A 27,098-nucleotide genomic window follows, 5' to 3' on the forward strand; every position below is an offset into this window, starting at 1 on the left:
AATGTGTGGACTGGATGCCATTGAGAGTGTATCCAGAGGCTCAAAGCAGGAAGTAAAAGCAGGAAGTGTACCCATCAATATGTGCTGTGATTTGTTGATTAAAATCAACTGCCATTACAAAAAATACATTCCACTGCGTGAGTCACATCAGTTAACAATACGTCATACCATGCAGCCATTGTGACTGTACCCATGAGTTTACCAGTCATTGCCAACTGTACGAATGCCCGGCTGTCCTGTCTTCAGTCAGCTGTTAGGTCCCCACACAAATGTTTTTATTCTTCAAATAACTATTGGTGATACTGATATTTTTATATACATTTCTAGATACGGATATTTTTTATATAAATTCCTAAAAAATTAACATCAGACATTTGGTTAGTGCTGACAAAGTATCTGATCTGAGGTTGTCTTCTCAGACTGTGTTCCCCATTCCTCTTTAAAAAAACCTCCCTGGGCCATTGATCCGGGAGGCACCGCTTCAGCCTAATGTCTCTCACTGATTCAGGCAGGCAAGGAGCCCCTATAGCACAAAGAGGGAGGACACGGGGCAAGACGGAGAGCCTAGAACATGGATGAGTGTGGAGAAAGAGGGATAAATTGTTGAAGGGAAAGAAAATAGGGGACCTCTTTCTCTTAAGTGTTGAGACAGTCAGCATAGGACTTCTCCCTGTAGTAGTGTGAGAAATGTGCTCCCACTTCAACCCTCCCCCCCTTTATTGAATGGGTATGATGCATTTAACTGATAATGCCCAAGAAGCCTGTGTTTGGAGGATATACATTGGCACGGGTGTTGTTAGGCCTGAAACGAAGGGCCGGCAAATAGTGCCAATATATCCTCCAAACACCGGTTTCGAGGGCATTATCACCTTTATACAATGGGTTACCAACATATTCAAATATATTTATTGAAAACATTATTTTGATGAATTTATTCATACTATTTCTCCACGTGTGTGGTTCCCACAGTGAAGCATAGAGGAGGAGGTGTGGCGGTGCTTTGCTGATATATTTAGAATTCAATGCACACCTAAACAGCATGGCTACCACAGCTTTCTGCAGTGATACGCCATCCCATCTGGTTTGTGTTTAGTCCCACTATCATTTGTTTTTCAACAGACTGTTGGAAAAGCACTCCAGGTGAAGCTGGTTGAGAGAGAGCCAAGTGTGCAAAGCTGTCATTAAGGGCTAAGTGTGGCTACTTTGAAGAATCTAAAATATATTTGATTTGTTTAACACTTTTTTTGTTTACTACATGATTCCATATGTATTATGTCATAGTTTTGATGTCTTCACTATTATTCTACAATGTAGAAAGTAGTAAAAATAAAAACCCTGGCATGAGTAGGTGTGTTCAAACTTTTGACAGGTACTGTGTGTGTGTAAACACATTTTGTTATAACATAACACCTGGATAAGGAATGAACCATATTTTAAACAAACCAGCCTATTTAACATATGTGTTGTTCCAAAAAATAAGGCTATAAAATCAATAACCCACATTTGGAAAGGCTACAAATTACAAAATGGGCCCAAATAAAGTAAACCAAATAGCCTTTGTACGAAATTAACCAAATAAATGAGTGCAAGTAAGTATTTCAAGGCACACCTAACATAATATTTTAGCCTAGGCCTGAGCTACATTTCCTTCGAAATAAGACGCATCTGTGAAAAGGTTTTGAAAATTCAACAAATACTACGACTACAAACATTTCGACCTATTTTCCTTTTCATTATATCTTACCTAAAATGTTTCTGGCAGGGAACACAAGCATGTTCACCTTTTCTGGCTCTAATAGACTGTGGAGTGTGGTAACAATCAGTAACCTATTGCTTGTTGCACTGAAAACACAATACGACGGAAGACTTGTTGCACAGATGCAGAGGTAGGCCTATTTGCGGGCGACGTTGGCCCAGAGAGCAAAGTGACCCTCATTCGCTCTCCACCATGAGTGGGTCATCAGATCCACGGATGAGATCTTCGAGTAGGTAGGATGTGAGCTCTGCGCTGGCCCACTGTGTGACAGGTTTACTCCGCTCTCCCAAGTCGACCGCCCAGGGATGTCTTCTATGGTGAACATGCGCACTCGGTCTCAGTGGAAATGGTCAGAAATCACAATTTGAAAGGGTTTCGTATCACACAGGAGGCCAACGATGTGTGGTTACAAATCACAATTCAAAGGTGTCGGGTACAACATTACCATATGATTTGGTTTATATTTGTTTCTTTGCACACAATAAAATATGATTTCCACATTGTACGCCAATGATTAGACTTAGCGTGGTTTGTGCATTACACAGGGTCGTCACTAGTTGCCACAGACATGAACTCCGCCTATTTCTTCAATTCTTCTTTAATTAAAATCTGCTTTTAAACCTCACCCCAACCTCCACCCTAACCACATTTATAACCTCATGTCGAACCTTAAATTAAATATATATTTCCCCCTCGTTCATTTTCTCGATATAGCCAGATTGTTTACTGCGTTGCTCGGTAACTATGCGCTTCCCAAACCCCGGAATAAAAAACAACAACTATATCAACGATGTTTGGACAGGTCGAAGGGAGGATGTGTCATTCCAGACATTGCCCAACCCTAGTATGTCATCACCAGTTATCATATATTTGCTTGTGTTTTGTAGATGTGTTGAACAGGGCTTTTGATTAGTCAGGACAGTCATTTAGCTGAGAGATATGGTACAGGCCCAGTGGTCTTTGCTGTGACCTGCAAATGACCCCTAAAACACACGGGTAGGTTTCCACTCCACTGCTAGAACCAAAATATTGGCCACATGGGGCAAAATATCATGTGTCATGGCAAGCCGTTATGGTGGGTTAAGGTTTGATATTGTAACCTAGACCTTGGTTGTAGGCTAGGCCTATAATAGTGCAGGCATACAGCAAACCTATTTTTGTGTTGTCTTGGAAGTGATTGGAAATGATTAACGTCCTACCTACTATGGTTAATTCATTATCACTTCAGCAACTCTGGAATAATCGACTACTCTTCCTTGGTCAAACATTGGTTCACCTAGAATTTAAATCAAATCCAATTTTATTGGTCACATACACATGGTTAGCAGATGTTAATGTGAGTGTCGCGAAATGCTTGTGCTTCTAGTTCCGACCATGCAGTAATATCTAACAACTAATCTAACAATTTCACAACAACTACCTGATACACACAAGTGTAAAGGAATGAATATGTCCATATAAATATATGGATGAGTGATGGCCGAACGGCATAGGCAAGATGCAGTAGATGGTACAGTATAAACATTATATAAGGTGGCATTTAGGCTGTGCCATTTGAAAAGAAACCCATCCTAGCCAGGGTGAAGGCCGACTAGTAGCTATAATCTTTAGGTAGCTTGTGTCCGCTGAGGAATTTAGCCAGGCCTCTGATGACACTGCAGGCAGTCTTTTGAATGGGATATTCAGTGTTCGTCAAATCAAAGTTAATTTGTCATGTGCACATGATACAACAGGTGTAGACCTTACAGTGAAATGCTCACTTACAAGCCCTAACCAACAGTGCAATTTTTAAGTAAAAAATAGGTATTAGGTGAACAATAGATAAGTATGGAAATGACAGTGAATAATAACAGTAGCGAGGCTATGTACAGGCACTGGTTTGTGCCGTTGACCCTGGATAAACTATCATTGGGCTATGTGAAAGAGATGGAGGCCCACCGTCTCTGTAGATAAAGGCTTAGAGCTTAGTTCACTGAAGGGAAGTCTCATTTCTGGTCACTTTTTTTAGTCACACCAGTGTCTTTCATAATGTAGCTGTATTCTGAGAAGTGAGGGAATTAAATTCCTAGACCTCGCAAGCAAGCACAGCACTGTTATGAGGTAGCCTGGGATGTCCGGGTGGATATTACCTCACTTGTCCTTTGAAATGGAAGACACACAGACAGGACAGGATGTGTTGTGCAAAGCTATTTGTTCTCCCTACCCAGCACCAGTCGCCATTTTTGCTGGATTGATTTTGCCTGGCCAAAGCCAGCCTGCGTGACGTCATTACTGTGGTGGGTAGTGGGTTCCCGTTTAGTCATATTTAGTAATTGACTGTACAAGGACTCACAGTCCCAAACTCCTCACACAACAAGGGTTTTCCTTTCAACATGTTACAGTAACCGAAGAGATCAAGTTCAAAGTCCCACACACTGAATTGACATGATACAGATTTGTATGATTTCTACTTTCTCTTTCCCTTTCAGATTACGTGTACTTTGAGAATTCCTCCAGCAACCCTTACCTGATCCGCAGAATAGAAGAGCTCAACAAGGTTGGTGGAATAATCGGTCCTTCACATCTAACCTCTGATTTGGTGCGTTTACATTTAAAAAAAATATTGCTGACATTGACAACCCCTTTGTAAAGGTTATCATGTCTGACCTTCTGGCCAGTCTGTCTGTAACCCATTCATACCCTGGGATGGTGCTGGTGGTAACACACACACACAGACAGACAGTAGTGACAAGATGCTGGTGCAAGAGCCATTACATAACGTGGCTAGCTGTAGCAGTCGTGTAGCGGCGTATGGCACATGCTTGTTTCCCAGTCAAAGGATTAAGTTCATTTATGTAACACTCTTAAATTGAAGTGGTTGTGGCAAACCCAACTACGAAAACTCAATCTAATGGAAGTAGATGAGAAGGGGAATAATGTACGGTTGAAGTCTGAAGTTTACATACACCTTTGCCAAATATGTTTAAACTCAGTCTTTCACATTTCCAGACATTTATTCCTTGTAAACATTCCCTCTCTCAGGTCAGTTATGATCACCACTTTATTTTAAGAATATGAAATGTCAGAATAATAGTAGAGAGCTTTTATTTCTTTCATCACATTCCCAGTGGGTCAGAAGTTTACATACACTCAATTAGTATTTGGTAGCATTGCCTTTAAATTGTTTAACTTGGGTCAAAGATTTTGGGTAGCTTTCCTCAAGCTTCCCACAATAGGTTGGGTGAATTTTGGCCCATTCCTCCTGACGGAGCTGATGTAACGGAGTCAGGTTTGTAGGCCTCCTTGCTTGCACATGCCTTTTCAGTTCTACAGGATTGAGGTCAGGGCTTTGATGGCCACTCCAATACCTTTAACTTTGTTGCCATTTTGCCACAACTTTGGAAGTATGCTTGGGGTCATTGTCCATTTGGAAGACCCATTTGCGACCAAGCTTTAACTTCCTGACTGATGTCTGGAGATGTTGCTTCAATATTTCCACATAATTTTCCTTCCTCATGAAGCCATCTATTTTGTGAAGTGCACCAGTCCCTCCTGCAGCAAAGCACCCCCACAACATGATGCTGCCACCCCGTGCTTCACGGTTGGGATGGTATTCTTCGGCTTGCAAGCCTCCCCCTTTTTCCTCAAAACATAACGATTGTCATTATGGTCAAACGGTACTATTTTTGTCTCATCAGAACAGAGGACATTTCTCCAAAAAGTATGATCTTTGTCCCCATGTGCCGTTGCAAACCATAGTCATGCTTTTTTTATGGTGGTTTTGGAGTAGTGGCTTCTTCCCTGCTGAGCGGCCTTTCAGGTTATGTCGATATAGGACTGATTTTACTGTGGATATAGATAATTTTGTTCCTGTTTCCTCCAGCATCTTCACAGGGTCTTTTGGTGTTGTTCTGGGATTGATTTGCACTTTCCGCACCAAAGTACATTCATCTCTAGGAGACAGAACGCGTCTCCTTCCTGAGCGGTATGATGGCTGCGTGGTCCCGTAGTGTTTATACTTGCGTACTATTGTTTGTACAGATGAACGTGGTACCTTCAGGCATTTGGAAATGACTCTCAAGGATGAACCAGACATGTGGAGGTCTACATTTTTTTGAAGTCTTGGCTGACTTCTAATTTTCCCATGATGTCAAGCAAAGAGGTACTGAGCTTGATGGTAGGCCTTGAAATACATCCACAGGTACACCTCCAATTGACTCAAATTATGTCAATTAGCCTATCAGAAGCTTCTAAAGCCATGACATCATTTTCTGGAATTTTTCAAGCTGTTTAAAGACATGGTCAACTTAGTGTATGTAAACTTCTGTCTCACTGGAATTGTGATACAGTGAAATAATCTGTCTGTAAACAATTGTTGGAAAAATGACTTGTGTCATGCAGAAACCGACTTGCCAAAACTATAGTTTGTAAACAAGAAATTTGTGGAGTGGTTGAAAAACGAGTTTTAATGACTCCAACCTAAGTGTATGTAAACTTCCGACTACACACACACACACACAGTACCAGTCAAAAATGTGGACACCTACTCATTCATGTTTTTTTCATAAAAATAATAAAAAAATCTACATTGTTGAATAATAGTGGAGACAAACTATGAAATAACAAATGGAATCATGTAGTAACCCAACAAGTGTTGAAACAAATCAAAGTATATTTATTTTATATTTTTCAAAGTTGCCAACCTTTGCCCTGATGACAGCTTTGCAGAATGCTTTTCCAACAGTCTTGAAGAAGTTCCCACATATGCTGAGCACTTGTTGGCTGCTTTTCCTTCACTCTGCAGTCCAGCTTATCCCAAAACATCTCAATTGGGTTGAGGTCTGTTGATTGTGGAGGCCAGGTCATCTGATGCAGCTTCTTTGCAGCAGTTTGACCATGAACAGTTGATGAACAGTTGATGTTGAGATGTTTCTGTTACTTGAACTCTGTGAAGCAATTTCTGAGGCTGGTAACTAATTATATTATCCTCTGCAGCAGAGGTAACTCTGGGTGGCTGTCCTCATGGGAGCCAGTTTCATCATCGTGCTTGATGGTTGTTGCAACTGTTCTTGAAATGTTTCGGATTGACTGACCTTAATGTCTTAAAGTAATGATGGACTGTTTGCTTTTAATGACTGACTCTTTGCTTTTTTGAGCTTTACTTGCCATAATATGGACTTAGTGCTATTTGGTAAAAGACTTCCTTCCTTCCATCTTCCTTGTCACAACACAACTGATTGGCTCAAACGCATTAAGAAGAACATCAATTCCACAAATTAACTTCGAAGGCGGCACACCTGTTAATTGAAATGCATTCCAGGTGACTACCTCATGAAGCTGGTTGAGAGAATGCCAAGTGTGCTAAGCTGTCATCAAGGCAAAGGGTGGTTGCTTTGAATAATCTCAAATGTAAGATATATTTTGACACCGTTTTGGTTACTACATGATTCCATATGTGTTATTTCATAGTTTTGACATCTTCACTATTCTACAAAGTAGAAAATAGTCAAAATAAAGAAAAACCCTTGAATGAGTAGGTGTCCAAACTTTTGACTGGTACTGTATGTATGCAGTTTCATTACTATTATTGTGACTGGTCATGTGTCAGAAATGGCATCCTGCTTCCTATCTAGTGCACTACTTTTGTCCAGAGCTTCATTGAGGCTGCCATTTTCATGTCAGGCTGAGAATTGCCAAGGACCTTACGACAAGATGTTATCATGATACTTCGGTGCTGATACGATGTATTGCGATTCTATATGTGTTATGATTCAATAACGTGATTTTAATGCAGTTTTTCCACACGTATTGCTCACTACGTTATATGTCTGCTGCAGAGAGATAAGCGCTTGAGATTTGTTTTGATCAGTCATGGAAATAGAAAGACAAATTTACAAGAAAGGCAATTTGGCAAGCTTTGGAAGTGCCGCCCAATAGTAATTGACCGCTCTTGTCACGTCTCTCTCAGACGGCCAATGGGAACGTGGAAGCCAAGGTGGTGTGTCTGTTTCGGAGGAGGGACATCTCGGGCAACCTCAACACTCTGGCCGACAGCAACGCAAGTGAGTACAACCGTCTTTCTACCTGTCTACTTCAGTCTCTCTCTTAGTCTGTCAGAACTCTGTTCCGTCACTGCTTTCTAATACATACTGCTTGAGAGCGGGCTGACTCGTATCTCTATGCTAAACTAATGCTGTGTAGTCTATGCTCTCTGTAAAGTTATTGAAGAGCATTATTAGTCTAGACGAAACATCCTCTTTCATAAACCAGTTTATTATCTCCATCCAGGATATGAGTACTGTTTTGTGTTCCAATCAGATTGGCATCTCCCTCTGCACTACCAGCAGGCAATTGGCTCTCTCTCTAAGTAGAGGGATGCTCCGGTTGCATCCCAAACGGTACCCTATTCCCTATGTAGTGCACTATTTTTGACCAGATCCTTATGGGTCTTTAGTGTGCTACTTTTGACCCATCTATGGAATAGGGTACCGTTTGGAACACACCCTCAGTCTCCTTCTGAAGCACAACTGTGTGTGAGAGACTGTGCATAGTGCTGTTCCACTACAGCTTTTAGTAGGAAGTGGATACTGATATAGGATTCATTTTTTATGGAGAAGGGAAAATTGTTTTTTGTTTCTATCGTGAATCATACTGTACTTGTTTGTTGTAGTAGGACTAATAGTGTCCGGCTATTGGTTTGAGAGTCAGTGTTTAAATCACACACAGTCAAGGGTATCTCACTGAAGTGACCTGGTGCAGAGAGGTGGTGATGAAGGGGTAGAGAGGAGAGAGAGGAGGGATGGAGAGGTGGAGGGAGAGCAAAGCGGGTGCCGAGGTAGTTAGGTGATGCTAATGACACACCGATGACTGAGAGTTCTCCTTGGATTCTCTCACACACACACACACACACACACACACACACACACACACACACACACACACACACACACACACACACACACACACACACACACACACACACACACACACACACACATCTAACATGGTGGGCTGCATTCAGTGCTCCAGACAAGACACTCCGATCCACACCTCAAAATGGATGCATTATCCATCGACCTGGAATGCAAATTTATAGTAGTAAGTTACTCTGGATAAGCGCTTCTGCTGTGAAGTAAAACTTTGGTCCTGTCTGTGGCTGGTTAGTGACATTAGTCGGTCTAGTAGGAGGCAGGCATGGCCAGGAGGAGCAAGGTGGCTGGGTGATCTCCTCTCCTGCCTCTCAGCCCTGGAGCTCTGCTAGCCGTGTGGTTATGTCACCGCGGTGTGTTGGTGTTATCTGGCCCTGTGGCCTGTGTGCTGTGGAGGTATTCCATCCACCCTCCCCTGGAGGTCAGCGGAAAAACAGACAGAGGGCCCTCAAACTGGCTGAAACCAGTCTATTAGCCTGGGAGAGAGGAGGAGGCTGAGGTTGTGTTCCAAATAAACGGCCACAACTGGTCCGGCGTGCCGACCGTGTCCAGTCTAGCCCCAGTCAACCTTCGAGAACTGGTCTGGCCTTGCTGCCTGGTCCGCTCTGGTCTGGCATGCTTTTGTATATACACCCGCTGTCGGCCGTTACGCTGCTCTACGTCTTCGGTCTCCCTCTCCTGCGTTTTGGCTCTGGCGCCCCAAAACAAAATGCCTGTACTCCAGCCTCCCACTCGGCAGCACGAGCCACTGCTTTGGCACTGTCCTGTTATACAGGACCAGGGCTTCTTTCTCCTCTCCCACCAGACCCCCTCCTGCCCCCCCAACACCCCCTCTCATCTTAGTGCAGCCCCCTGCACCCCTCCCTCTCTGCCTATCCTCCGGCCCAGGCACGCTGCTCCGAACAAAAGGCCCTTGATGTGTCCCACAGGGCTGCGGCACGCAACGGGTTAACTCTGACTTGCCTTGTGTCTTTGTCAGGGAAGAGTGTATGTGAGAGACTGTGTGCAGGGAGAGAGAGAGAGAGCGCGTGCGCTGCTCTGCCCGTTTGTGTGTCCCTCCTGTCTCTGTGTGTGTGTACAGTATGCGTTTCTTTTTTACGTGTGTGTGTGTGTGTGTGTGTGTGTGTGTGTGTGTGTGTGTGTGTGTGTGTGTGTGTGTGTGTGTGTGTGTGTGTGTGTGTGTGTGTGTGTGTGTGTGTGTGTGTGTGTGTGGGTGGGTGGGTAGATAATGGGGGGGATGGGCGCCTCAGGTTTGGTGCACAGGGTTTCCCACTTAGTCTGGCAGGGACTCGCCGGACAAGGGAGGGGGGATGGTGGAGGAGGGGGGTTGAGGGATGGCAGGAGGGGTTAACAGAAAGGGGTGTGGTCTGAGGTCCCGTCCCTTCTCTCTACCACTGACAGGGTTTCCTTTGGCTGAGTGCAGGGGCGGAGTCCGTGGAGATCGAGAGATAGTCCTGCCCAGTGCTCTCTCCCCGCTCAATTCACCACCCCCGCCACCTCACACACATTACTGACTCACCCTCCTGAAATTTAGGAATGTACAATCTAGTAGTGTAACACAAGGTATAATACTAAACTGTCTTCCGTATGAGGAAAATGAATGTTTCTTTATCAGCATGGACTCATTTTAGCCTGCCAGATCATAAAGGCTATATGCAGTAATTTTTTTACATTGTAAGGGCATACTAGGTCAGTCCCTAGAATAGACAGGAATAGTTTGTCCTTCCGAGTAGGAAAGGATGTTCATGGTCGTATTGGTTACACTTACGTAGTGGGGACCGGTATAAGATAAAGTACCAGGGCATACAGTGCGTTCAGTATTCAGACCCCTTCCCTTTTTCCACATTTAGTTACGTTACAGCCTAATGTTACAATGGATTAAATAAATGTTTGTCCTCAGTCGACACAAAATACCCAATAATGACAAAGCGAAAAACAAGTTGTTTTTTAAAGATTTTTTTTACAGATGTTTAAAAAAGAAATGCACCTTATTTACATAAGTATTCAGACCCTTTGCTATGAGACTTGAAATTGAGCTCGGGTGCATCCTGTTTCCATTGATCATCCTTGAGATGTTTCTACAACTTGACTGGACATTGATTTGGAAAGGCATACACCTGTCTATAAGGTCCTACAGTTGACAGTGCATGTCAGAACAAAAACCAAGCCATGAGGTCGACGGAAAGGTATCAAAACGTTTCTTCAGCATTGAAGGTCCCTAAGAACACAATGGCCTCCATTTTTAATTGAAAGAAGTTTGTAACCACCAAGACTCTTCCTAGACCTGGCCGCCAGGCCAAACTGATCAATCGGGGGAGAAGGGCCTTGTTCAGGTAGGTGACCAAGAACCCGATGACAGAGCTCCAGAAATACCTCTGTGGAGATGGGAGAACCTGCCAGAAGGACAACCATCTCTGCAGCACTCCACCAATCAGGCCTTTATGGTAGAGTGGCCAGATGAAAGCCACTCCTCAGGAAAATGCACATGACAGCCCGCTTGGAGTTTGACAAAAGGAACCTAAAGGACTCTGCCAGTGAGAAACAAGATTCTATGGTCTCTTTGGTCTGGGTGTCAAGTGTTACGTCTGGAGGAAACCTGGCACCATCCCTATGGTGTAGCATGGTGGTGGCAGCATCATGCTGTGTGGATGTTTTTCAGCAGCAGGGACTGGGAGACTGGTCAGGATCGAGGCAAAGATAATTGGAGCAAAGTACATAGAGATCCTTGATGAAAACCTGCTCCAGAGCACTCGGGACCTCAGACTGGGGCGATGGTTCACCTTCCAACAGGACCACGACCCTAAGCACACAGCCAAGACAATGAAGGAGTGGCAAATCTCTGAATGTCCTTGAGTGTCCCAGCCAGAGCCTGGACTTGAACCCAATGGAACATCTCTGGAGAGACCTGGAAGTAGCTGTCCAGCGATGCTCCCCAACCAACCTGACAGAGCTGGAGAGGATCTGCAGAGAAGAATAGGAAAAACTCTGCAAATACAGGTGTTCCAAGCTTGTAGCATCATACTCAAGGCTGTAATTGCTACCAAAAGCTATTCGACAAGGTACTAGGGTCTGTAATGTGTCTGAATATTTATGTAAACATCATATTTCAGTTGTTTTTTTAAATGAGTAAGTTAGCTAACATTTCTAAAAACCTGGTTTTGCTTTGTCTTACTGGGTTATTGTGTGTAGATTTAAAGTTTTGTTTTTTTAATTGAATCAATTTTAGAATAAGGCTCTAATGTAACAAAATGTGGGGGGTCAAGGGGTGAAAAAGTCAAGTGGTCTGAATGCTTTCCATTTGCACTCTATATAAAGACAGACATTCTTGCATTTCCAGATTTCTATGAAATGTGACCTATAATTAATTAAATGTAAGTGAAGTAGTTTTCCTTCCATAAAAATGGTAATTAAGTTTGTTAAGCAGATTTTCTGTGTTGGAATGGGGTGGGCGTACCCCTAATTGGGCAGCTCATCCTCTTGGGCAGCTCATCCTCCTCAGGAGGATGACATCATCCTCTATGAGGGAATTGATTTAAAAAAAAAAAATCTAAATGGTCTGTTTGAGATACAAATTTGAGGTGGGGTTTTTGAAGTGTGTCCACCCCACCCCACCCCATTTTTCCCCTCCAATTTATGCTTCGCCACAAATAGGAGTATAGGATGAGTCAACATATGTCCCCGGAGGCAGCTGTTCGATCCTGTGTTCCGACACTCACTTTCTGAGCTTTATCCCTTTTACTGTAATCCATCATGTTTATTTCTCAATAAAACTTGAAAAATATATATATATTAAAGAAAATATACAAAGAAAGGTAAAGCGGGATCTTCATAGCCACAATTAGCAATCAGTTGTGTTGATGTGAATTGGAAAGTGTGCTTTGTTGCTCATTTTGTTTTTGTGTGTGTTTTCATAGGAGACTTTGAGGAGGAGTCCAAGCAGCCCACAGTGTCTGAACAGCAGAAACACCAGCTGAAACACAGAGAACTCTTCCTCTCTCGGCAGTTTGAGTCTTTACCAGCCACTCACATAAGGTAATCGAGAGAGAGAGCGTGTGTGTCCTGAGGCGTAGACTCGCCACATAGCAGTAGCTGCAAACAAGAGTTCTGCCATTGAACCAGTTCAACCCTGACAGGATATAGTGTCATATGACAGGACTGATATGTCCAGTCCTGACTTCCCTCATCAACTCATCCATGACCACTGGCTGCGTCCTCTCTGACTTTAAAATGGCCACAGTTGCGCCCCTTCTCAAGAAACCAACACTCGACCCCTCTGACGTCATAAACTACAGACTGGTATTCCTTTCTTTTCTCTCAAACACTTGAGCATGCTGTCTATGACCAACTCTCTCGTTATCTCTCTCAGAACAATTTTCTTGACCCTAACCAGTCAGGCTTCAAGACGGGTCACTTAACTGAGACTGTTTTCGGTGTCACGGAGGCTCTCCTCACTGCCATAGCAACTCTCTCTCGCTTATGTTCCCATCCTACCGAGTTCTATCCAATGCCTTCGACACGTGAACTATCGGATCTTCCTCCCCAGCCTCTCAGGCCATTCCTACCAGGTGACGTGGAGAGGATCTGTGTCTGCACCACATGCTCTTACTTCTGGTATCCCCCAGGGCTCAGTTCCAGGCCCTCTTCTCTTTCGACACCAAATCACTCGGCTCTGTCATATCTTCACTGGTCTCTACTATCATCGCTATGTGAATGACACTCAACTACCCCCCCCTTCTGACACCCAGGTCGGCCCACCACTTCAAGCTCAACATCAACAAGAATGAGCTGCTCTTCCTCCCAGGGAAGAGTCCTTAAGGTCCTTATCTCCCGTCTGGACTAGTGCAATTTGTTTTTGGCTGGGTTCGCCACTCGTGCCATCAAACCCCTGCAACTTGTCCTGAACACCGCAGCCCGCCTGGTGTTCTCCCATGTCACCCCACTCCTCCACTCCACTGGCTTCCAGTCGAAGCTCGTATCCACTACAAGACCATGGTATTGCCTACGGAGCAACTACCATGCCCCTCCCTACCTTTAAGCTATGCTCAAACCCTCCACCTCCACCGGAGTACGCTGTTCTGCCACCTCTGGTCTTTTGGCCTTCCCACCAAAACGTATCTATGGCCTATTCATTACCATTAAGCCAGCAATGTGTTCAAACTGTCCCTTCGTAACATGAACCATCACAGTTCAGGCTCTTGATCTCAAAATAAGTTGAGGGGTTATAAGTGTAAAAATACTTGAATTGTGTCAAAGTTTTCTTCAATATTTACAACTTGTTCGTTTACAGCATTTCCACAGACATGTATTTAGTTTTCCAATGCCTTATTGAGGATATATTACAGTAGTTAGGATTGGTGCAGGTCAGTTCAGATGAATAGTGTGTATTGCATGGTACCTTCTTGACCTCTGAATGCTCTTCCCCGGTCACCCCTCTCTCTCTCCCCAGGGGGAAATGTAACGTTACACTCCTCAACGAAACAGACGTCCTCGCCGGGTACCTGGAGAAAGAGGTGAGCTTCACTTTTTTTTTTTACAATGATGCAAACTGGACACTAAGGATTTATTCCAAAATATTTGCATTCCCCCCAAAATATATTTGTATTACTCTTTGCGCAAGGACTGTAAAACACAAGGAGAAATTAGGACTGTAAAACACAAGGAGAAATTAGTACTGTAAAACACAAGGAGAAATTAGGACTGTAAAACACAAGGAGAAATTAGGACTGTAAAACACAAGGAGAAATTAGGACTGTAAAACACAAGGAGAAATTAGTACTGTAGGTACTGAAGCATTGAGTGACGGTGTAAATCCGGGATGGGTAACTGATGCAACTCAATAGATCAGGGGTCGACAACCTTTTTTGTGTAGATGGTCAATTTTACAATTTGTTCTACCAATTCAACGATCTGCGTGCCAGTAATGATTTGCATATGTGCATTACAACTAATTGTCTGTATTGAACATCTAATTGCCCACAAACGGATGAATTCCAGAGCTCGCTAAACAGAGGCACTGTCCATTAGCACCACGGGCTTGATCTTGGAACACAGATTCTCCTGGTGAATGTGATCGTGACAATCTGATCTAAAATCAGCTTTGTGAATCCTTTGTTTCCCCACCATAGCGGGGCCACCGTCAGTTGTAATAGCCAATAGCTCTCTCTCCTAAAAATGACCTGCGATGGCTAATGCCACGTATTTCCCTTGAGTAGTATAGTGCATGGGTTTTATCCCTGCTCTGAGTCACAGTATCATGGAATGTCATTCACATCCACACTCATCAAGAACCACACAGGTGCATCTTTTAACACTACTGTTTGCTGGTCCTTTACATTTTCATCCATCTCGGTAACACTTTTCAACAGTTCTGGCAGACACAAGCGTGCCTTTTATCTTTGAGATGATAGTCTTTGTTAGGCAATCCGTCAAATAAAGTCTGCGAACTACTGAGGAAAGCCTCCTTGATATATTCCCCATTTAGTAAATGGTTTTCCATGTTTAGGAATGAACTGCTCAACTCTGTATCTCCCCTCTGTAGCTTGATTTCTGACTGCATGTAGATTTGTAAGAACACTGCTTTGCTTTTCATACCTGGACATGGCCCTCTTGATTCCTTCATTATTGTCCGCCTCACCCTGAAGTTTTTCTCATGTCTCGTTTCAAAATGACGCCGTACACTTGATGTCCGACAAAACCAAAGTTTTTACGAATCCACACTCCTTTGTCCAAGTGGCAATACATGAGTGGACATCTGCCTTATTTTCCTTTGGACATTTTGTGTCCTGAACTTTTTTAAATAACAAAAGAAGGCTTGCTAGCTGCTTGGCATGTGGAAACGAATCTCATCTTCAGTGTTGCCTTGGTTTTGAATTTGGCGGGAGAGGCGAGGTGGGTCGTCTTGCACAGAACTAATCATATGAAACTCCTGCAAAATCTTGAAAGCTACAACATTGCAGTGAATCCCAATGTAATTTTGAAACCAATGCCTGCAATTTCAATTATTTTCTCCAGTTTATACCAAATAACCTATTGCCCAAAATAAGTGAGATAATAAACGTCAAGCCAAGGCTTCGCACGCCACGCAAAAAAATGTATTACACCTTTTTTTATTTTTTGGGTGGGTGGATTGCCAAGCCTTGGCTTGACGTTTATTATCTCACCCGCGCCGTAGGTTGCCGACCCCTGCAATAGATGTTAGCCAATATGCAAAGTAACACTTGCTAGGTAGCTAAGATAGGATAAATATGACTAAACTGGAAAGTACATTTCCTGAAGAATGTTTGTGGGTTTGCTTCAGCTCAATAAAGATATTTGTGGCCACTTCATAGCCATTTTAATCTTTTGATATATTGAAAGAGCAAGTTATTTCAAAAGGCATAACAGGTGTTCATCTTCCGGGGGGGGGTGGGGGGGGTTCAGTGCCTTGCACAACGCTATCAGATGGTACATGGGATCAGAAAGCAGTGTCCATACCACATTATGCATGCTTTTTCTATATGTATATAGAGATGCCGGCTATTGATGATCATGAACATTTGGTTAGAAGTCATGGGAAAAGTAATGAAATTTGATGTATATGAAACCTGGCTAGAATAACTTACCAATTATTATTTTTTAAATTAAAGTTAGCTGACATGGGCTAATTGAGTAACTGTCAGTGTCTGACAAAAGAGAAACTGTTTATGCGCACAACCGTATGTGTTGCTATTCTAACTCTCAACAGTAAGTTAAGAGTTATATTACTGAGTTTTTGAGTGGAAATTGGTCAGAAGGGGGGCTGTCTGCCAGTTGCCCATCCTCGATTTAAATTCTCTAACCCCATCCTTCCATCTGTTTTCTATTCTCCAGGAGTGTTTCTTCTATTCGCTGGTGTTTGACCCGGTCCAGAAGACCCTGCTGGCGGACCAAGGAGAGATTCGGGTGGGCTCCAAGTACCAGGCCGAGATCCCCGACAAGTTAGCCGAAGGTCTGTGTCTGTCTGTGTGTAGAAGGGGGGGGGGTGTTTGGGTGGCTGAACTCTGACCTTTTACACCGGCCTATCAGGTTGCAGCCTATTATAGTGATCATAGTGCTGTCAGACTAAACCCACATTTAACTTGTGCCCCATTTCTAAAAGTGCTAGGTTTGAAGAATGTCTGCTATCTATCACGTGTCTAAATTATTTGAGTTGTATGGGATCGTAAATCATGAGTAGTGAGAAATCGGTCATGTTTTGGAATGAAAAGGGGGGATCTGACCACTGATCACGACATCACTTCCCTTCTGGCAGCAAGTAGTGTAGTTAGATGTTGCCCTCTTGTTTTATCTTCCCTTGTGTAGCCTAGCCAGTGTTAAGTTGAAGGTTGCCATTTTGTGAAGGTTGTTTGTGCCCTTGTGACACCTTCTGCTCTCATTCATCCTTTTCTATTTCTCTGTGACTCATCTCTCTCCTATTACTTTATTTCACCATTTCTTCTCAAGTCTGTCTCTCATTCTTGTTTCCAAAATAGTGGGTCACGCAACCACAACCAGTGTCTCTGTCTGTCTGCAACATTAGTTAACATGTCTGACGGTTGTCCTCTTGTTGTCATCCCTCCCAGGTGAAGAAGACACCCGTATTCAGGAGAAGCTGGAGGTCAAGGTGTGGCACCCCGACAACCAGCTCAAAGACCCACAGATCGACCAGTTTCTGGTGGTGGCTCGGTGAGTGTCCCCTGGCCCTGCCCCCCTCATCTGTCACACGTTGCCCTGGTTACGCCCTGTTGCTATGGAGGTCCTTGTCTGGCCTTGTCATGAGCTTGGAACACATTCTGATCTGAAGTAATGTAAACTGGATGGCTTTGAGTTGCAAAGTGTCCACCTTTTTGAGCTTGATATTTAGTGTATTGAGATCTTGCAATGTTCTCAAGACATCTTTGAAGGGTCTTGCCTAAGCGGTGTAGTATCAGTAGGACCCCAGTCAACATACAGCATGTTTGGGCCCAAGTCTGTTTTTGGAGGGAATCAACATTATGTAGGGAACGACCTCAAGCTGCAGCACCATCTAGTGGCCGTATGGTGAAAATTCACACTGATTTACAAAACCGCAGTCGATAGGGTATTTTTGTCTAGTTCTTGATAAGTTAGGAGTTTGTCTGTTTCAGTACTGGGTTTGTCATTTGATTCTAATGATATTTGGTGGTTGTGTGTTCCAGTGCTGTGGGGACGTTTGCCCGAGCCCTGGACTGCAGCAGCTCTATCCGTCAACCCAGCCTGCATATGAGTGCTGCGGCCGCCTCCCGAGACATCACGCTGGTGAGACACACACTTTGTCCATGTCCCATGGTGACGAGACAATCACTAAGCGCTCTACATATAACCCTTAAAACAATGGACATCTACGGTATCCTAATTAGTACATGTAATGTTATTCATTATATTGGACTATACACTCAGTGGGCAGTTTATTAGGTACACCACCCCGTTCATGAAAATGGTTCGCTCCTACAGATGGTGAGTCACGCTGCTGTGGCTTGCTATATAAAGCATGCAGACAGGCATCGAGGCATTAAGTTACTGATCAACTGAATGTTAGAATGGGCAAAACCAGTGACCTAAGTGACTTTGAGTGTGATATAATCATCGGTGCCAAGCACACCGGATCCAGTATCTCAGAGACGGTCGCCCTCCTGGGCTTTTCACGCACGACAGTGTCCAGAGTTTACTGAGAATGGTGCAACAAACCAAAAACATCCAGTCAGCTCAGGCCTGTGGACGAAAACAACTGAGAGGTCGAAGGAGAATGGGAAGAATTGTGCAAGCTAACAGGCGCTCCACAAACAGTAAACGACCACACAGGGTTCTACCCTTATCACTTAAAAACAAGAAGCGGCTCCCTTGGGCACGAGATCACCAACACTGGAAGATGTGAAAAGAAAGTGGAAAAACATTGCCTGGTCCGAAGAATCCCGGTTCCTGTTGCGTCATGCTGATGTCAGTCAGGATTTGGCATAAGGAGCATGAGTTCATGGACTCATCCTGCATGGTGTCAACGGTACAGGCTACTGGGGAATGTTCTCCTGGTACAGATTAGACCGCTGCGTCACTCAGGACATAAGGCACTGCATTTCAGTGCTAGAGGCGTCACTACAGACACCTTGGTTCGAATCCAGGCTGTATCACAACCGGTCGTGATTGGGTGTCTTATAGGGCGGCAGACAATTGGTCCGACTTTGTCCAGGTTTGGTCGGAATTGTAAATATGAATTTGTTATTAACTAGCTTGCCTAGTTAAATGAAAAAATATTTCAGGCTGTTCTGGAGGCAAAGGGGGTTCTGACCCAGTACTTGATGGGTGTACCTAATAAACTGTTTACCATTCTAATACCATGTAATGTCATTTCACATTTTAAAAACATTTTGAATACGGTAACCTGTGTCTAAAATGAGCAATATATCTAATGGTCCCCCGCTCTCCCCCTCTAGTTCCACGCGATGGATACCCTGCAGAAAAATGACTACGACCTGGCCAAGGCCATGTCCACGCTGGTGCCTCAGGGCGGGCCCGTGCTCTGCCGTGACGAGATGGAGGAGTGGAGCGCCTCGGAGGCCATGCTGTTCGAAGAGGCCCTGGAGAAATATGGCAAGGACTTCAACGACATCCGCCAGGACTTTGTAAGTGTCCTCCCGTATTCAACGAATAGATATCTGGCTTGTGTTCAGAAGGAGCAGTAGGTCAAATGTTTTGAATCAAGAAAGAGAAGTACCTCCTCCGTTTCAAAACGCACCTCCGGAACACCACTCTGTATTAACTGTATCCTATGTCCTTTCATCTGGTCAGTGTTGAAGGATGCTCTGTCTCTGTTGTCCCCAGTTGCCATGGAAGTCACTAGCCAGCGTGGTTCAGTTCTACTACATGTGGAAAACCACCGACCGCTACATTCAACAGGTAAAATACACCACTCTGCTGTTCAGAGCCACACTCTTACGAAACAATGAGATTGTACTATGCATTGGCTTAAGTGATGTATAACGCAGAAGTGACTTCACAAGCAGAGCTACTTGTTGGTACTTTGTAAATGTAAATGTTTGTTTCAGAAACGACTCAAGGCAGCGGAAGCAGACAGCAAGCTGAAGCAGGTTTACATCCCCACCTAGTGAGTAACAGTCTGAACTGCAGCAGAGACAATGCACAATCTCTATCATTACCACGGTAACTAAACACATCAACTCTCTCTCTCTCTCTCTCTCTCTACCTCCAGCACCAAGCCCAACCCCAACCAGATCATGGCTCCTGGTAACAAGCCTGGCATGAACGGGGCCGCTGGCTTCCAGAAAGGACTGAGCTGTGAGAGTTGCCGTAGTGAGTATTCTGCCATACAACTTTAGTTAGTGTTTTGTGTCTGGTCCGTTGTCTGTCTGACTAACTGTAGTGAACAATCCCATGTGTGTTTAGTGTAGGTGATTTAGACGTATTTATTTTTCTGGACATCTAACAGACCTCCCCTCTGTTGCAGCCGCCCAGTCAGCACAGTGGTACGCGTGGGGTCCTCCCAACATGCAGTGCAGACTGTGTGCATCCTGCTGGATCTACTGGAAGAAGTACGGAGGCCTGAAGACCCCCACACAGCTAGAGGGGGCCGCAAGATCTGGCTCAGTATGTCTGCTTTTATTAACCTGCTACCCTAAACCACTCAAATACTGGGTGCACCTCAGTAGCCTAGCTTTCCTTTATCTGCATAGGACAGGGAAGAGCGAGTTAATATCATTTTAATTTCCGAGTTCTTGGTGGCCTAGCCGGTGTTATCAGATCATTACAGCGGCAGCAGAGGAGAGGAAGCCAATGTAGACTGAGCTATTCAATCATGATATTTCGATACGTTAACTCTTGGCCCCTCAGGAGTCAACCCCCCGAGGTCACATGACCCGCCAGGAAGTGCAGGGCCTGTCACCGTTCACGACTAGTGGGGGGCGGGCCAAGCTGCTGGCCAAAAACCGGCAGACGTTCATCCTGCAGACCACCAAGCTGACGCGCATCGCCCGCCGTGTCTGCACTGACATCCTGCAGCCCCGCAGCGCCGCACGCCGCCCCTACGCCTCCATCAACGCCAATGCCGTCAAGGCCGAGTGTGAGTATATGGACACGCATGAACATACACACACATTATATATACACACACACTTTCTGTAATTCTTATGGTGTTGTTTTCTCAGGTATGATAAGGCTGCCTAAAGCGACCAAGGCCCCTATAAAGAACTGCTCGATCCCTCGACCACCGCTGGCCACCATAGTGAAGGAACTGGGTAAGAAAATAGTCCAATCACAGAAGAAATTATCATTGAGATCCTGAGAGGTCTTATGTCGCTGACAATGTATTTACCCACGGTTGGCACGAACACTAAAATAACTTGCAATTAGGGAGAAAAACTACATACGTTTACGTTTCCATGCTCCAGCTGTCGAAATACAGTACAAGTTAAAACTGCATACTAATTCAAGGGTTTCTACGTTGTAGAATAATGGTGAAGACATCAAAACTACAAAATAACACACATGGAATTATGTATTAACCCAAAAATGTTACACAAAATATCTTTTAGATTTTAAATTCTTCAAAGTAGCCATCCTTTGCCTTGATGACAGCTTTGCACACCCTTGGCATTCTCTCAACCAGCTTCACCTGGGATGCTTTTCCAACAGTCTTGAAGGAGTTCCCACATATGCTGAGCACTTGTTGGCTGCTTTTCGCTCACTCTGCGGTCCAACTCCCAAACCATCTAAAATGGATTGAGGTCGGGTGATTGTGGAGGCCAGGTCATCTGATGCAGCACTCCATCCCTCTCCTTCTTGGTCAAATAGCCCTTACACAGCCTGGAGGTGTGATGGATCATTGTCCCACTAAGCTCAAACCAGATGGGATGGCATATCGCTGCAGAATGCTGTAGGTGTCATGCTGGTTAAGTGTGCCTTAAATTCTAAGTAAATCACTGACAGTGTCACCAACAAGGCACCATCACACCACCTCCTCCATGCTTCACGGTGGGAACCACACATGCAGACATCATCCGTTTTTCCGCCTCTACGTCTCACAAAGACACGGTTGGAATTATAAATCTCCAATTTGGACACATCAGACCAAAGGACAGGTCTAATGTCCATTGCTCATGTTTCTTGGCCCAAGCCAGTCTCTTCTTATTATTGGTGTCCTTTAGCAGTGGTTTCTTTGCAGGAATTTGACCATGAAGGCCTGATTCACAGTCTCCTCTGAACAGTTGATATTGAGATGTGTCTGTTACTTGAACTCTGCAGCATTTTATTTGAGCTGGTAACTCTAATGAACTTATCCTCTAGAGCAGAGGTAACTCTGAGTCTTCCTTTCCTGTGGCGGTCCTCATGAGAGACAGTTTCATCAAAGCGCCTGCACTTTGCGACTGCACTTGAAGAAACTTTGAAAGTTTTTGTATTTTCCCACTTTGACTGATCTTCATGTCTTCAAGTAATGATGGACTGCTGTTTTTCTTTGGTCATTTGAGCTGTTCTTGACATAATATGGACTTGGTCTTTTACCAAATAGGGCTATCTTCTGTATACCACTCCTACCTTGTCACAATTGATTGGCTCAAACGCATTAGAAGGAAAGAAATTCCACAAATTAACTTTGAACAAGGCACACCTGACCTCTAGTGACTACCCATCCCGCATGCGGGAGCGTAATCATCGACTGATACTAATTAGCATAATGCAACGGACATAAATATTCCTAGAAAATATTCCTATTCATGAAAATCACAAATGAAATATATTGAGACACAGTTTAGCCTTTTGTTAATCACCCTGTCATCTCAAATTTTCAAAATATGCTTTACAGTCAAAGCTAGACAAGCATTTGTGTAAGTTTATTGATAGCCTAGCAGAGCATTTTGTCCAGCTAGCAGCAGGTAACTTGGTCACGGAAATCAGAAAAGCAATCTAATTAAATCGTTGACCTTTGATGAGCTTCGGATATTGTCACTCACGAGACTCCCAGTTAGATAGCAAATGTTCCTTTTTTCCCAAAATATTATTTTTGTAGGCGAAATAGCTCCGTTTGTTCTTCACGTTTGACTGAGAAATCGCCCGGAAATTGCAGTCACGAAAACTCAAAATATTCCAAATTAGCTCCATAATATTGACAGAAACATGGCAAACGTTGTTTATAATCAATCTTCAAGGTGTTTTTCAAATATCTATTCGATAATATATCCGCCGGGACAATTAGTTTTTCAGTGGGACCGATTGGAATAATGGCTACCTCTGTATTTTACGCGAGAATCTCTCTGGGAGCCATCAGGTGACCACTTGCGCAATGTAGCCGCTTACGGGTATTGTTCAACATAAATGCGTAAAACTACTTCACAATGCTGTAGACACCTTCGGGAATACGGAGAAAGAGTAATCTGGTTGATAGCCCAGTCAATGCTCAATAGGGACGCATTGGAACGCAGCGCTTTCAAAACATGAGGCACTTCCGGATTGGATTTTTCTCAGGCTTTCGCCTGCAACATCAGTTCTGTTATTCTCACAGACAATATTTTTACAGTTTCGGAAACTTTAGAGTGTTTTCTATCCCAAGCTGTCAATTATATGCATATTCTAGCATCTTGTCCTGACAAAATATCCCGTTTACTACAGGAACATTATTTTTCCAAAAATGAAAATACTGCCCCCCTAGTCACAAAAGGCTTTACTGTTAATTGAAATGTATTCCAGGTGACTACCTTTGATTTAACACATTTTTTGGTTACTACGTGATTCCTTATGTGTTATTTCATAGTTTTGATTTCTTCACTATTATTCTAAAATGTAGAAAATAGTAAAAAAATAAAGAAAACTCCTGGAAAGAGTAGGTGTGTCCAAACTTTTGACTGGTACTGTGTAATGAAGCGGTATGCACTTTTATTTTAAGTGGCTTCGTTTGTGATTGGGGTTCTCCTTTCCTCTCTCCAGCCATCCAGGCTCCACTCAAGCTGAAGGCCCCCAGAGGCACCCCCACCCCCATCAACCGCAACCAGGCCAACCAGCCCCGCGGGGGATCGGCCCTGCTTGGGAAGAGGCCCTTTGACAGCAGCGTGAGTACTCCTCGCACGTGCATGCACACACACACAAAACACAACTGCCATTTTTACTTCCTCTGTCGGTCAATCCATACATGTGACACTGACAGGTTCTGGTTTGGTATAGACGGCCTCATTTACTGTAACCTTGGGTAGTGTCTCATGTCCCTGTCTACTCAGACTGCAGAGAGGGACAGACTGGCGCTGGTTCTGGTTCCTCTGTAACAGTGGGAGATTTACTGACCATCTGTCTATCTCCATCACCGCTGAGCATAGCAGCATGACCACAGCTCGGGCCAAGTGGCCACACACACACACACACCTCTCACCGTTCTTCTCTTATTGGTCATAGGCGTTGGCACTGCCGTTCCCCACCAATGGGAGGCCGTTCACATCAGGCATGAGGACCACCTCTCAGTCAGTGATCAAGCGTCAGAAAGTGAACCAAGGAGATGCGCCAAACCCTGTGGTTTTTGTTGCTACTAAATACACCAGGTAGGTCCTGGTCTCTGAGCGTCTGTTATTCTCTTTGGTAGCAGTCAGCTCCGGAAGATACAAATGACCTTCTGTGCTTTTTGGTTGAGAAATCTGCATATTTCTGTATTGAACACCTGACAAAGGGATCAATCTTAGTCAAAACAAATTCTCCCACTCAATTTTTTGCCATAGACCTGATTGATCCCTATGTCAGGTGTTCAATACAGAAATATGCAGATTTCTCAACCAAAAAGCACAGAACGAAAATGAATGTTTAATATTGCATGTAACTAGTTTTAAGATGAAGGTTATTCTTCTTTGCACCTGCGCACTATGACATTAGGATGTGTTTTTATACAGGCAGCCCAATTCTGATCACATCTTTTGCCAATAATTGGGCAAAAAATTAGGTGCTACCTGTGTCAACAAAGCCTTGGACTCCTAGGTGTGCCAATGTTGATCTGAGTCCTACAGATAATTCACCGTGTGTATTTCTGTCCCCTCCAGGGCTCTGAGGAAACACCTGACCCAGTCTGAGATGCGACGGGCAGCCAGGAAACCACACCTCCCCGTCAGGGTCAAGCTGCCCTTGCCTCCCCGGCCCCTGGCTTTAGCCATTCTGCCCTCCAGCACCAGCGAGCCCATCGTCCTGGAGGACTAACCCCCCCCCCCCACCCCCACCACCCCACTGCGAAACAGGGAGGGCGCACCACCGCGCACCAACCTGCTAGTGTAGCAGCACAACCCCATACCAGTAGTTGTTTTCTCTCGTCGTATTTTTTAAATCTCGTCTTCTGTTCTGTTACCTCCCAAAAGCTGACGTGCTGCCACACACACACACACACACACACACACACACACACACACACACACACACACACACACGCACACGCACACGCACACGCACACGCACACGCACACGCACGCACACGCACACGCACACGCACACACACACACACACACACACACACACACACACACACACACACACACACACACACACCCACATGTATGCATTACATCTAGTACATGGCATCAATTCTTTTCACACACACTACGCATACACTGAGTGTACAAAACATTAGGAACACCCCCTTTTGCCCTCAGGAATGCCTCAAACCCAGCAGCGTTGCAGTTCTCGACCCACTCAAACCAGTGCACCTGGCACCAACTACAATACCCTGTTCAAAGGCACTTAAATATTTTGTTTTGCCCATTCGTCCTCTGAATGGCATACATACACAATCCATGTCTCAATTGTCTCAAGGCTTAGAAATCCTTCTTTAACCCGTCTCCTCCCCTTCATCTACACTGATTGAAGTGGATTTAACAAGTGACATCAATAAGGTATCAAAGCTTTCACCTGGTCCGTCTATGTCAGGGGTGGGCAACTCCAGTCCTCGGGGCCTGATTGCCTCCCCTGGTCTATGTCATGGAAAGAGCAGGTGTTTGTAATGTTTTGTACACTGAGTGTATACACAGACACAACACCCCCCCACATACACACACCAGGCTTTGGGCTTTACTATTTTATTCTGGCTCTTTTTGCTTAATTATTTTTGCTCCCCTTTTTTAATGGTAAATCATTTTAACTGTGTAATTTAAAATCAGAAATATTTCTCATCCTGAAATAATGGTGATTTAAAAGCACACTTTATTTTTTCCCCCTTCAGGTCCTTTCTTATCTGTGTAAATATTAGCAGCATTTTGAGGGGTTGACACCTAATTGTTTGGGGACTGGTAGGGGCGTGGTTGTGGCAGGGCCATGGAAATAGAAATACTAGAACCACAGCAATTTGACTAAATGTCTGTTCTAGTTATTCATATTCTATAGGGAGGGCTATGTGGGGCAGTTTCTTAGCATGTTTATGGGAAAGTCTATTTTGACCAAGGTTTCATCCACCTGTTCCATCATAGATCTGGGAGGTTGCAGTAAAGTGCTTTGTGTGACCCATCCTTCAAGGATACTTGTCAGATTCTACGTTAGTCTTCTCTTACACCATCACATCAGGCCCCACCCCCTCTCCACACCTAAATTAGACCTGATCCTGCCCCCCGTCTCTCCACAATCCTATCAGATGTTACGTATGAGGGTTTGATGGTGAGGAAATCAATTCTGTTGAACCCCCCCCTGGGTATTTTTAACATTAGCAGCTTTGCACCCAACTCCCTCCCATAACCTCTAGGTGTTGAGCTCTGCTTTTCTACTTGTCGTCACAATCAATTTGAGTCCTGTCTTGTTTACCATCACTTGATTGACACACTTTTTACAGATGTTTATTTTTCCCCATCTGGAGAGAGACAGTCGGGATCCTTCTCTGTAAATGCATTTTGGTTTTGACTGAGAAAGACCGCTTGGGTTGCCTGGCTACCCAGCCACATCGTTCCCACTAACTGACGTTCCTTCTCCACGATGAGTCTGGATTTGCCTGCCTCTCCCGACAATTTCTAGAACGCAAACACATTCTGACCGTTCTGATTGGTCCCTGAAACCTATGGGTTGGGCCAGAGCCTGCCTACATGCTGTCGTTATCAACTTTGATACACTGATTGGTTAGACTATCCAATCACTGATGGATTTTGTTTTGTTCAACGCCCCTCATTTTGAAGTCAAACGAGCAACGTCTAGGATGGCAGTTTGAGACTGAATGAATGTAGCGACCGGTAGAGCAGAGGAATTAAATTCAGGATGAGTCGTCAGGCAAACGCTTGAGTACAGCGGTCTTGTCTCTTCAATACGATGGTAGGCGAGAGGGAAAAGTAAGGGTTTAGGAAATGGTGATGTAGGTTAACAAGGTAGATGAGATTCATATTGTGTAGGTTTGGAAGATATTCAAACAGGTGGTTCTTGATGTGTATCTGATTGTTTGGGACATGCAAAATAGATACTGTTCTCTTTGAGGTCCT

General features: G+C 44.2%; 1 protein-coding gene across 1 annotated transcript in view; it reads left to right on the plus strand.

Annotated features, from left to right (window-relative positions):
* The window catches only part of LOC124013979 (metastasis-associated protein MTA2-like), a 30,080-nt gene extending 4,999 nt beyond the window's left edge, over positions 1–25,081 (plus strand). Inside the window, exons 2-18 of the mRNA XM_046328595.1 lie at positions 4,225–4,292; positions 7,704–7,797; positions 12,579–12,696; positions 14,111–14,174; positions 16,513–16,630; positions 17,244–17,346; positions 17,838–17,937; positions 19,107–19,295; positions 19,495–19,569; positions 19,719–19,777; positions 19,883–19,983; positions 20,138–20,277; positions 20,521–20,749; positions 20,835–20,924; positions 23,608–23,729; positions 24,067–24,209; positions 24,699–25,081. Coding sequence (XP_046184551.1) covers positions 4,225–4,292; positions 7,704–7,797; positions 12,579–12,696; positions 14,111–14,174; positions 16,513–16,630; positions 17,244–17,346; positions 17,838–17,937; positions 19,107–19,295; positions 19,495–19,569; positions 19,719–19,777; positions 19,883–19,983; positions 20,138–20,277; positions 20,521–20,749; positions 20,835–20,924; positions 23,608–23,729; positions 24,067–24,209; positions 24,699–24,852 — 1,967 coding nt within the window. The 3' untranslated portion in view covers positions 24,853–25,081. The remainder of the gene's footprint in view (positions 1–4,224; positions 4,293–7,703; positions 7,798–12,578; positions 12,697–14,110; positions 14,175–16,512; positions 16,631–17,243; positions 17,347–17,837; positions 17,938–19,106; positions 19,296–19,494; positions 19,570–19,718; positions 19,778–19,882; positions 19,984–20,137; positions 20,278–20,520; positions 20,750–20,834; positions 20,925–23,607; positions 23,730–24,066; positions 24,210–24,698) is intronic.
* Positions 25,082–27,098: the final 2,017 nt, after the last annotated feature.

The sequence above is a fragment of the Oncorhynchus gorbuscha genome, linkage group LG25, assembly GCF_021184085.1.
Source record: "Oncorhynchus gorbuscha isolate QuinsamMale2020 ecotype Even-year linkage group LG25, OgorEven_v1.0, whole genome shotgun sequence".
Taxonomy (NCBI): Eukaryota; Metazoa; Chordata; class Actinopteri; order Salmoniformes; family Salmonidae; genus Oncorhynchus; species Oncorhynchus gorbuscha.